The sequence below is a fragment of the Nestor notabilis genome, unplaced genomic scaffold (genome assembly GCF_000696875.1).
Source record: "Nestor notabilis isolate BGI_N333 unplaced genomic scaffold, ASM69687v1 scaffold2105, whole genome shotgun sequence".
NCBI lineage: Eukaryota > Metazoa > Chordata > Aves > Psittaciformes > Psittacidae > Nestor > Nestor notabilis.
Window position 1 is genome coordinate 71,610 of NW_009928646.1, and position 12,955 is coordinate 84,564.

The window sequence follows — 12,955 nt, forward strand, 5'->3', positions numbered from 1 at the left end:
AGGGAGAAGCCAGGAGAAAGCAGAGACAGGACACCTGACCCAAACTGGCCAAAGGGCTATTCCATACCACAGCACATCATGCCCAGTATAGAAACTGGGGGGAGTTACCCGGAAGGCCCAGATCGCTGCTCGGGTCGGGCTGGGTATTGGTCAGCGGGTGGTGAGCGGTTGTGTCCTCTCCCCTTGTTATTTCCCTTATCATTATTATTGGTAGCAGTAGTGGTTTGTATTATACCTTAGTTACTGGAGTGCTGTTATCTCAACCCGTAGGAGTTACATTCCTCCAATTCTCCTCTCCATCCTTCCAGGGGCAGGGGTAGGAAGAAGTGGGGGAGTGAGCGAGCGGCTGCGTGGTTCCGAGTTACCGGCTGGGCTTAAACCTCGACACTATGATTAAACCAGTCTAGAACACATCTAGCTAGAAAAATATCTGAAGTAGATAATAAACTGCTAATTTTCTACTGGTGCAGTGTATGAACTGTTCAATGATAACCCATAAAAAGGTATGGAATTTTTATTCAAATAGACATGCTAGACGATAAATTCATAGCACAGACTGATACACCAAAAGGATCCACAAGTAAATGTTCTGGCTTTCTCTTCCCTTCTTTCTTCCACTGGTGTTAAACAAGAACACATACTAAATAGTGGAAGCACCACCCAAATTACCTGGTAATTAAAGTATTAAGGCTTTGCAATATCAAGAAATTACAAGCAGTCCAGAATTGTTGCGCTGCAGTTAGACATACAATTATATCCACCTTCAAAAATTAAGGGCAGTAGTTTTTAAAAACAAGTGACCTTCCCATATTTCAACTTGGAAGATTTCCAGATACATTGTAGAACATTTAGATAAAATGTTCTGTCTCATCAGCACTTCTTAAAGAGAAGCTTGTAAGAATGACAGGAGTTCTTTTTCATTGCTCAACCGTCTTGAATTCATTAAGGCTCTTCTATCTGAAGTCTCTGTTTTACAAAGACCCGGCAGTTCTTTAGAAGGTACTTTGCTAACAAAATACTCCAATCAGAGACCAGGTATAAACTCTGGCTCTTAGTCCAATCACTTAAATTTGAGCAACAAAGAGAAAGAAATCATTCTCATACTACCTTGTAGGAGATTCCAGTCCTGTAATGGCTAATCTGGTTTCAGCCATACTTCTGATTCATTTCTAGAAGAGCAAAGAAAAAACGGTTGAAGAAAGAGGTAAGATAACTCTTTCACAAGTAGGGGATGTGTATACAGCTTTCATTGTCTTATAAAAATTTACATTTGATAACAAAAACTGTTAAAACTGCTGCTTCACTTTAACATTATATATTCTACTAGGACATTATTTTTAAAGTTAGAGTTGTTGTCATCCATTTTTGTAATAAAAATGCTGGATCCCACTAGCTAGTTCACATACACAGAATCTGTTTAATGCAATCTGATTTCTTATCAGGTTGCACCATCAAGTTCTGGACTGAAGAACACTGATGCTTCATTCTGATTTAGTCGACTTTCAATACATTTCTCTGATTCTTATCAATAAATCTTTAACTTGCAGGAAAATATTAAATCATCATAGATACACTGATAGGTAAGATTATTACATTGTTTATCGGTGGTAGTTTAAAATATCAATATTTATAATAATGCACTTAATAGTAGTAGAGCCATTGTGTCCCCAACATGCTCAAAAGCAAAGGCTGATCCCCCTCTTGTTACCTGGTAGGGTAGGAGTCTGTGTCAAATCTAAAGCAGATCTCCTGTCGGCATGCATCAGATAACAGAGTGCAAAAATTCATTCTTTTCCTGCCATCAGGGGTCCTTTTGCTGATTCTGCTTACTTCATTTCACCACAGAAACCTGCAAATATGGTGAGACATACCTAACAGGAAAAGGCAAATCTTTCTCCCTTCTGCATAGAAACATACCGAAGACTACAACTTCTCTTAATATCTATAAACTTTACACCAAAATAAAAAAGGATGACTTATGTCAGCAACAAACTAAATGGTTGTTAGTTATTAAAATGACAGGGTTATTGTGATTACAAGTAATTGTCTATTTTGTTCTCACCATGTTTTTCAATTAATAAAGGAATACCAATCTGAAATTACTATAGTTCAGAGACAAAAGATGTCAGTACTTCCAGTCTGAGAGCAATACACCGTCTTCAGAATAATGTACTTCACAAGAGCATACTTCAGCACACCCAAACCTCATCAGATAACAGTCTATCCAAGGTTAGACTACAGGAACTGCAACTGCTACAAATATGATAAAGCATCGTTTTACTTTTTTTTTTTTTTAAGATATCTGCATATTTTTTTCGAGCAATGGCTTATGGCCTCAGAGAAGTGACTTAGAAAGCAAGCCAGATGCTTTTAAGAGTAGGCTGACTGGTTTTCTTTCTCAGATTCTGTTCTTCACTGAGAAAAAAAATGCTTTATAGCTCAGTTTCTAAGAATATAGGTCCTTGATTTCCTTGTTAACAAGCCAAATGCATTATAGGCAATGATGAAAATCTGAGGATCGAAATATATACATATTCTGTGTGGCTGCTGCTGCTCTCCTCTACATGGAGAATAGGTTGTGTCCTTTGGTTACCAGTCCCTCTGTGAAAGCACTGTTGACATCTCAAGGACTTCAACTGCTAAATTCTCCGATCCTGGCAGGTAATGACCACTTCAGGTCTAACATTTCTGATTTACAAACAGAAACAGTTGTTCCATGTAAGTGATGGGGTACAGCCTCCTTGAAGCAGAGCTAATAATCAAAGAGCAAGAATCATAGGTTCTTTAAAGCAGAGGTATGCCAAGGCATCACACCCAAAGGACAAAATCCTGTGTTGCAAAACTGCTGTAAAGCCACATGAAAGCTTGTTCTTAGAAAAAAGGAAATTTAAACTTATGAAATACATACAAAAATAGGAAGAGAATGCAATTTCTCTAACCAAGTGTCCACAAGACAACTAGCCAGCACTTCACTTTCTGTCTGAAAGAAACAGCATGAAAATACAAACATGGTTCCATTTTGACAGCCTGTTTCCAGCGGTTTTAAGGGATAGGGGATTCATTTTGTTCACTGATTGAATGACCTTTATGCTCTATTTCACTTACTCAGCAACTGGGTATCAACAACTCTGTTATTCCATGTTGAGGTTTTAGTTTTTGCAAACACACAACACTGAAACATGAGGTTCTTAGGGACAAGGATCAGTACTTCCTGGGGGAAAAAATGAAAGGTAATTGAAATAAAAATAACAATCAGGCACCAAGCTTTCACATACCTCAGACGAATACCCAGAAGTTCAGACACTTAGAATTACCTGTTGATTCCGAGTGTTCAAACATTAAAGGATAATGCTCTTTGGAAAAAGAACATGCACTACCATAAATGGAATTGGGCAGCTGCAGCAGAACTTCTCCCAGGTCACCTACTTCTTTTACTAAGTAATGGCTACAATTTCAAATTTCTGTAAGAACAACAGTCAATAAGGTACTGGAAGTGAATAGTCTATCCATAAGATAGACAGCTATGGACAAGAAACACTTGCATGACTCAAAATATGCCAGACTACTACACACCTTAATATATGGATCTCTTTCATTATTATCACAAGTACAGATGCTAAGGCTGAATGCAAAAGAGCTTTACCATGCAGACAAGGTAATGTAACTGTGTAGAATTGTTTCAATAAATCAATGGAGGACCTATCTGCCAGGAAATCAGTGATATCTTCTAATTGGGTTTGGGTTTTTTAACCCACATATTTTAGTGGTACTTATGAAGTTACTGAAATTGTTTAGGTCTATCTCTGTTGCTGTATCAAACTCTAGTGTAGTTACTTTGATTAGACAAAGTTTGCCTTTGGAAAGGTTTTCTGGGGTACCCATGCTGGAAAACTACAATGAACTGTTCAGTGTTAAGAACATACTGGAAAAATATTTATCATGAACTGGTGGTCAAATAAACTATTCTTACAAATACATCTTTAAACTATGTCAGTGCCAGTAGAGAAACGTCATTAGAAATAGTCACAGCCCTAACATTATTATATAAGCAAAGTACATAAGGTGTAGCTGACCTAAGAAACTACCTGTGACTCAGCTAGTGATTAATGGATCACAAAGTTTAGACATTAACTTGAGAAAAAAAAAAAAAAAACAAAACAACAAATCATTAAAGTTCATCTTCCCCAAGAAGATACCAAGGGAATGTTAAAAAAAATAATCTAAATGTCATTTAAATAGCAGTGTGACAATTAACTGACCAAAAGTCCTTCTAATTTTTTTTGTTCTGCAGTAGAGAGAAGTCTGGAAGCTACTCATGAGAGTGGAAAATTCAAGTGATCATACTGTTAACACTTGTTTTTTTCCCACTTCATACCAACAGAAGTCATTTAACAAAGTTTACTGATGTTTACTACTAGCTGTAACAGTCCGAGTTCAAAATCCTCATACTCTTTTTTGAAATTATTGCTTCCTTTAATTATACAACAGTTAACTCTCAGCTTTTCAACAGGCTTCTAGATCCTGACATTCACAGAATGATCCTCATGGTGACATAAGCAGGCCCTATCTAGCATGATGAACTGCACAGGCAGGACCAGGCTCCCCAGGGCCATATAGCACTGGGCCACATGCTTCCCTTTTAAGTAGAGAAACTCTAAAACTTTTTAAGTGCCTTGGTGTATGAATGACTCCAGTCTCACCCTCAATAAAACAAACTAGGGCATTCAATTCCTAATACAAGATGTGTTTGAGTTTGAACTCAGGAGTGGAGAAGGGATTGGGATGGGGAAATAGTTCCAGATGTTGCAATGCTCTCGTAACAAGGAGCTGAAATGTGTAAGAATACAGAAAACTTGCACTTAAGCTCTACTTCAGAACAGCAGAAGAAATCATGGAACAAGATAAAAATGTATCTATAGCTTTATTAAATTCTTTTTTAAATACAAAGTATCTGTTGTATTGTATAAGGCAATAACTCCATGTTTCCTTTGTATAAATATGTGCAAAATAGTCCTTTATAGTTTTAAAAAATAAATTAGTGTTCTGTTCTCTTCTTGTTGTCCTTCCTTGTCTTTTTGCTCTTTCCTGCTTGTTTAGATGACTCTTCCTGAAATGAAAAACAACAATTTCAAAATTTAAACAACATTCTTATATACAGTAAGTATTCACTCAGGGTCACCCATGAGAATTAGTTTCAATACAGTGTTCACAGTTCACTGGGATTTATGAAAGTTTTGAGTTGTATAATATTAATCCACTCAGTTTCATTAATTTGTCTGCTTATGCTGTTATTTAGAAATTCAGCTGTCAGCAATGATAAAATATAGATACAGTTATGCCAACAGAAGCATATAATGTAAAATAATCTAAGCTGTTTCCCCTCAAGGAAGAGGTTACCAATACAGGAATACTTCTACACTATACTGCAGAACTTCTACTGTGGATGTGGCCTTAACAAGAGATAAGACTGTACGCCAGTGCATTAGAACTCCTTCCCTAAGTAAAACAAACCTATTGTGGGACAAAAAAGTTGTGCTGGATCAACAATGTAATGTACAGCGTACTCTGACTGCCAGTTCTGAAAAACAACACTTTTCTTTAGTAGGCACTATAGGAATCTGCCACTACATCTGACAGAACCTGGGACATTTCTTAAAACAGAAAAACAAACAAAAAAGAGAAATAATTTTTGGTACTAAACCTTCTCATGAAGGTAAATGCTTAAAAATCTTGTTAGTTTCCTTTTATTTTTTGTACACAATGCTTTCAAATAAGAGAACATTGATAAACTGCCAAGAAGGTAAATCAGTAAGTATGTACAAGCACCTCTAAAATGCAAAAAGTAAATACCTAAAAAGCACAGGGAGGGGAATGGGGAAGAATGCTCAGCTTTCAGCCACAGCAATCTTACATACTTTCATATGTAAAGGAAAACTGACAGTTGCATACTTTTTCGAGTATTCATTAGTAATTATTTTCTAACATCTTAAACTTTCTGTTGTTAGCAATTACATATGATAGACATACCTAATGTGCTGTTCTGAGGACGAAGAAATGTTGGAAAAATCATGAATATTAGACGATTAAATGACCTAAGTCCCTTAAGAAGTAAAATGCCATTTAAAGATATTTGGAACTTTGTCTCCTGAGTTATTTAAGCTCCCTTGGATCATTTTCCCATAATCTTTTCTCTAACAGTTAATGTTACTTTGAATTCTTCTAGTTCAGATATTTTTTTTTTAATGGTGTCTATCATCTATAATTCTGAAAATTTCTTTGGGTCCAACAAAGCTTTTGATTTTCAAAATGCCTACTAGTTAGAGTAATCCCCAAGCTCAGTCTGCCTACACACTAGAACTGGTGGCACAGCAAAGCGTGAGGAGCAGCGGCTTTCCATTTTCTGAACACAAAGAACGACGCACTTCCCTTTCCCATCCTCCCACAATCCTCTAAGTTTGTTTTCTGGATCAAGGTCCTCAAATGCTGCTACCCTTCTATTGCACCTCTCACACTTACAAATCAGGTCGCTAACTTCTTTGGAAGTTCTTTGTGAGTGTCTGCACTGATCCTATCAGAGCACCAAAGCAATCAGGTGATGACACAGGTAATATTACTTTCCTTCTAGCTTCGTCTAACAGTGACAATTTACTCAAGTCCATATATAAATGCCGTCATTCTAAGTTGTAGGAACTTACTGCTGATGGTACATAGTTGTATTCCACAAGTACATTCCTTGCACAATTGTTTATATGTTTAAAACGATCTGGTCCCAAAAGAATACCTCCATACCAGCGAGACACCACAACTAACACATTGTGGGCGTTCAAAATCTGTTTGAAAATAAAAGAAAAAAGGAAGAAAAAAGTTCTGATTTTTTAATTGAACTTACTTTACTGTTGACACCAATTTTAAACGTACAAGTCACCCACTATCTTACTTTTTTAAGAACTTACTGTCAGGTCTGTGTCACACATTATCAGCAGGTAACAAATAATGACAAGGCAGCTGTTGTGTTAAGTTTCCCTCTGAAAGCCCACACCCAAAGATAAATTCAAAGTAAAATGAGTCAATATATCCCTCAGAAAGGGTGCAGAGCTATCTCCTGTGCACTACAGTTGCTCATCCATGTGTCAAAAGCTTCAGGCACTACCTAACAGGAAAATTACTGAGTTACAGTTATTATTCTTTGATATGATGGACTATTTATTTCCAGAGAACCTCTGTCACTAAGCAGACTGTCTATCCACATTTTTGGAGTGTTCGTGGATGAGGTCAATAACAGACAGGGGAGAAGCATTACACATATGGATACCTAAAATGCCATAAGCTAGTACTGTTGCCAAGTGCAGGACTTAGCAACAGCACCTGGATAATACATAAAAACTGCATTTTCCAGGTTTGGTTCCTAGTCCCTTACAACCAAGCAGTTACTTTCTGAACTCGAAAAGGCACATACAAAGTTCACACAACATGAAGTAATTATGTTAGCAATTAGGACTGAAAGGAACTAAATGACCTTTATATAGCTTTTTTAAGACTGAGTAACAAAATCAAGTAGAGAGTTAAACAGGAGTGAAAATTTATTTTACTGTAAGAAACACAGAGGACCTTCAACAGCTTTATTTTTCACATCTAAATGTGATTTGACTAGACTTGAAAATTACCATTCATTCCACCTTGCAGCAATTGCTTCCTCAAGATATCCCCATCAACAGTAAACACTAGTAACACAGGGAATGCCAACTGACTAGGTTTCAGAGAGAAACACACATCTTTGAGCAACCTAGTCTAGTGGAAGATGTCCCTGCCTATGGCAGGGGGCTTGAAACTAGATGATCTTTAATTAGGTCCCTGTTCACAATAAAACAGGATGCCAAACATGGCTGGCAAAATTTTTAACTCTAAGTTTGAAAGAATTAATCTAAAATACAGCTTCTTGTAACCGGAAAGTGCTGTCTTGACTGAAGAGCTAGGTTTATCTGAAACAAGGTAAGATTTCTATTGCAAAAGAACTGTAAGTACAGCAACAATAAATGTATTAAACCCCCTAATTTTCACGCCCGTATCGTATATCATAAGTGCTTGTAACAGAAAAACTACAAGACTTATGAACATATATACATCAGCCATAAACCACTTTAATCTTTTCCACAGGTGAAAACTGCACTTTTCTGATCCCTACAGCAGTACTCCTCTAAAACAAAAACATTCCCAGGAACTAGGACTACAGGTTGGGAGAGAAGATCCCTATGACTTAGACACATTCACATTTGATAGGGGAAACTTGATGTCACTTTCTAAACTGGATTTTTACGGAATGTTAAGCGCCTGGACACCACACAGTAAGCACAGGAATCAAAACGTACTCATCCTTTAAACCATTCAAACTATTACTACCACCTAAGAAACACTACTTGTTTTCTATGGTCCAAGACTTGGAAATGCAACAGGCTGCATTTTTTTCTTTCACTTTTGAGAAAGAAATCATCTACTTGTCTACGAGCACAACAATAAGTAAAATAATCTTATACAAGTTTATTTACACTATAGTGGTTTTTAAAATCTGTTCAGGACTTCCAGAAGTGAAAGATTAATTTCTGTAACCTGCATAAGGTGAAGAAGGCGTCCACCTGCTGCTGTCTCCCCATCATCTTCACAATCCTGTAAGAATGTCTGCTTATCTTCACAGTATATCCTTTAAAAAAAAAAGGTAAGAAAATTAACGTAAAATAGATTAAAAAAACGTCAATCAACTAAAAAACATTTTGGCATGATTAATGATGCATCAGAGATGATGAAGGTGCTAAGACACTGGAACAAGTTGCCCAGAGAAGCTGTGGCTGCCCCATCCCTGGCAGTGTTCAAAGCCAGGTTGGACACAGAGGCTTTGAGCAACCTGCTCTAGTGGAAGGTGTCCCTGCCCATGGCAGGGGGTTGGAACTAGATGATCTTTAAGGTCCCTTCCAACTCTAACCATTCTATAATTCTAAGATCTTTCATACACGTGTATCAATTCTACTTCTTTACTAAGGACACTTACATGAAAACAGGACGAGGCTTAAGATAAACCACAAATACTTATCTGTACAGCAGAAGTTTTGAGAAGCCTTTATTTAGACTTTAGCTACTTCACATTTACAATGGTAATGACTCTCGAGTTAAGTCCCTAATCAGAAAAATCCTTAGGTTTTTAGTCTAATAATTACACCCAGCTGAAAACAACTCTGTCAAAGGTTCAAATTATGGTACACACAAATAAATCGGAAGAACTTGGACAAAAGCATTATAAATAATTAGTTAGGCCTACATTTCAGCAGCAGTGTGAAACTTACTGAAATTCACCTTTAGATTCTCTCATCTCCTTCCTCAGGGGGCACTCCAGGAAATTTGGGGTGAGCAGGACAGCTGCTGAGGTCTAATTTTCCAAAAGTAATGCTCTGAGGTCTGCTGTTTGTTACCAATTAATTTCCTAACTTCCAAACGTAGTTAATACATATGTGAGACAATGACAAAGAGGCTTTCAATGAGAAAGAGGTACTAAATGACAAATATGAAGCAAAGTTGCTGTTGCTTTTTTGAAGTTTATTTAGATAGTATGAGTGAAAGAAGCCAGATAATAATCCTCAACAACAGAAATCCCTTCTATTTAAAACTCATTTAGGTAGATTTTTTGGTAAAGTAAGCTTTCTCTTGCTCTCATTTCATGTTTCATCAGGATTGTGCCAGGATGTGTTTGAATGGATCAGTCTAGAAATGCTTTTTTAGATGACTGGTTCCTCCAGTAATGAAAGGGGCTCCTTTTACTGTCATTTATATTCCTAAGAAAATTTACATCACTATCTGTACTGAGACCAATTCATTTCACATAAGCTGTGCTCACAAAAGTTGCCGGAGCCAGACCACTACCAAACTAATATTTACCTGTTTCTCATTTTCCCTGAAGTTTCCAGTATTTCAGCTGAAATTTCATATGCCAGATGTCTGCATCAGGCTTCATGTTTCAACTCTTATTGCAACTAAAAACGTTAATCTATTTCTAAATATAAGGTTGGAGGAAAAGAATTTACTTCACCCATGTAAAAACACATTTAGTTCAAGATGCTCTAGCATTTCCATATTCACACATACTATGCAAAATATGTTCAAATCCACTTTTAGTGTTTCTTTTTCACTAATGCTCCTTTACTATCTTAACATATTTCCTTCTATTTGTTTAACTTTCTCAAATTCAAAATAAAGCCTAAAATTTATACCATACAAATAAGAAACCCACCCCCATAAAGATTTAATAGCAAGGAATTCTTCGATGGATTCATCTTTCCTCATGTTCTGCACTCCTTTATCAAAGAATGCCAAAAAAAAAAAACCCAAAAAACCAGCCCCCAAAAAACCAAACCACTCTTCATCTCTCACCTGTATGCATATATGTTGTGGGAAGCACTTGCAATTTTCTTATTCTCATATAATTTTTCAAGAACTCTCTTTACCTTTAAAAAACCAGAAATAAGATTCCTTTTAGAATGGGGATTTCATCCACACCATCTAATCTCTACGATTCTATGATTATCACTGCTAAACAAGTAATCTCCTTCTTAATACTAAAAAGCAACACTTCTACACTTCAACATAAAATGTATTAAATGTTCAGTGTTGTAACTCAAGAAATAGGTTCTCAGTACCCTATTGCTAGTTTCAAATAATATTTCTGTGATACTGAAAACATTTGTTCCTTGAATTCATAGAATCATAGAATCACAGAATGGTTTGGGTTGGAAGGGACCTTCGAAGGTCACCTAGTCCAACCCCCCTGCAATAAGCAGGGACATCTTCAACTAGATCAGGTTGCCGAGAACCCCATCCAGCCTGGCCTTGAACATCTCCAGGGATGGCGCACCCATCACCTCCCCGTGCCAGTATTTTACCACCCTCGTTGTAAAGAATTTTCTCCTCACATCCAGCCTGAATCTCCTCTCTTTTAGTTTAAAACCATCACCCCTTATCCCATCATAACAGCCCCAGCTAGAATGTCTCTTCCCATCTTTCTCATAGGCCCTTTTTGCTGAAGACCTATTAGTGTCAAATCGCTTTCCTGAACAAGAGACAGATCTAGAAAACATAAAACATTTTTAATCAGTATGAAGTATCAATTACACCTGCTGACATGTTCTCAACACTAAGCCATAAACCAGAATATAACACAACTGCTTTCACCTATTTAATGAAAACGTGATGTTTAGAAAGCTCTACTACATTTTGAGTTTCTCTTTTTTCCTCAAACATTTTTTTTCCCCAGAGTTTCCATTTCACAGAAAGAATAATTATCTAAAAAAGTTCTATTATGGGTCTGAAAGAATATTTCCCAGAAACCAGATATTCCCACCATGTCCATCCGTCTTCTCTTAAGAAGTACAAATTCAAAACATTTATCAGTATTAGTTCAACTTCTGTTTCTAATTAAACAAGCTAGCAATTGTTCAACCCTTTCCAATTTGGTCTAGCAAAAAGGAAAGCTTTGATTAAGACACTGTTTTAGTGCACAATACGAAATCAGTATCACTCTGAGCAAAACATTAACTGAAATTGAGAAAGCTTGGGAAAACATGCTTGGTGAACAAATTGTCTTGCACTCCAGGGAAAAATGTCTCTGAGGAGCAATCAATATATATATTTAATGCCTGTCTTAGCTATACTGTGATATTTGCAATTCTTATGGCAAAAATTCACAAATTCACAATTACAAAAATCACCTCAGATATAAGATACCTCTATGAAAAAAACCCCAATTATTATTAACAGAGAATGTTGCTTCAGACACCTGTTTTTTCCTTCCCTCCTGTCCCCCCCCCCCAAAAGGGGCATATTGAATAAAGGCAACACGTATTACTTAATACACTTTCATAAATACATTTCAATACATGGATTTAGGGTACAAAGCATATAAAATGATCATCACCTTTGACCTTGTCACCTACCAGGCTCCTAAAAACATACCTTAATGATTCATCATGCATATTAGCAATGAACCTCCAAGACAGGCATCTTACAGCTAAGCAATAGTTTATCCTTTTTCCTATTGTAGCTCCTGAGCCTTTTCTTTTTTTTCTCCTGTTCCCCTCTCTATTATTCCTACTTTAGGAAATTAAGGGATGCAATTCTTTACATGTCAATGAGGCACCTGCTCATAAAAGATGTGAGATGCTTAACAACAGACCAGTTCTCAGTTCACCTTACTAAATCAATGTCAAGTCCAAGAACCATATAAATTTTAAATGTCAGAATAAGCCAAACTGAGACAAGGAAAAGGAATGGTACCAAATTATAGCCTGATACCTGAAATATGCCTGTCACTTTCTGTTGAACTCTAGCTAAGGCATCTAACCTACCACTTAAAACTCTTCTGCAGCAGGTGGTCACTGATGCAATACCACCATCTCAAAAGTTCTCCATGAAGGATGCAAGGAACTAAAGACCAACAAGTCTTATGCCCATACTAGGCAAGCTAACGAGGGGGAAGCAAAGCCCAAAAAAAACACAGACAGCTTAAAATGTTACAGCTTTGGTATGGAGAAATATACCTCGAAGCCCTATCAATTAAGGGTCATTGAACACGTAGTAGATCCAGATTACCTGGAATTTCAAAATGCATTTGACAAGATCCCCTACCAAAAATTCTTAAAATAAAAGCTAGAATTGTATAAAAGGAAACAGAAAAATCCTCTCAAGATTTAACTCTCAGTTAATGACAAGAAAATATGAGTAGCTCAGTACCCTTCCCACTAAATAGGGATCATCAAAGGAGACTGATGTTAATAAATGCAAAGTGATGTACAAAGTGACTTCAAACTAGTTATTAGCATTTGCAAAAGAGGTCTTGGAGTTATAAAAGACACTTCTATGAAAACACCAGCTCACTGTTCAGTAGAGATCAAAAAGGTAAATTGAAAGATATTACTAG

At 36.7% G+C, this 12,955-nt stretch overlaps 1 protein-coding gene across 1 annotated transcript in view; it reads right to left on the reverse strand.

The window, feature by feature from the left end:
- Window positions 1-4,904: 4,904 nt before the first annotated feature.
- IMPACT (impact RWD domain protein) overlaps window positions 4,905-12,955 on the reverse strand; it is an 11,904-nt gene continuing 3,853 nt past the window's right edge. The window contains exons 5-8 of the mRNA XM_010014585.1: window positions 10,414-10,487; window positions 8,605-8,695; window positions 6,696-6,830; window positions 4,905-5,107 (exon numbers count right to left, since the gene is read on the reverse strand). Of these exons, the coding sequence (XP_010012887.1) occupies window positions 5,036-5,107; window positions 6,696-6,830; window positions 8,605-8,695; window positions 10,414-10,487 (372 nt within the window). The 3' untranslated portion in view covers window positions 4,905-5,035. The remainder of the gene's footprint in view (window positions 5,108-6,695; window positions 6,831-8,604; window positions 8,696-10,413; window positions 10,488-12,955) is intronic.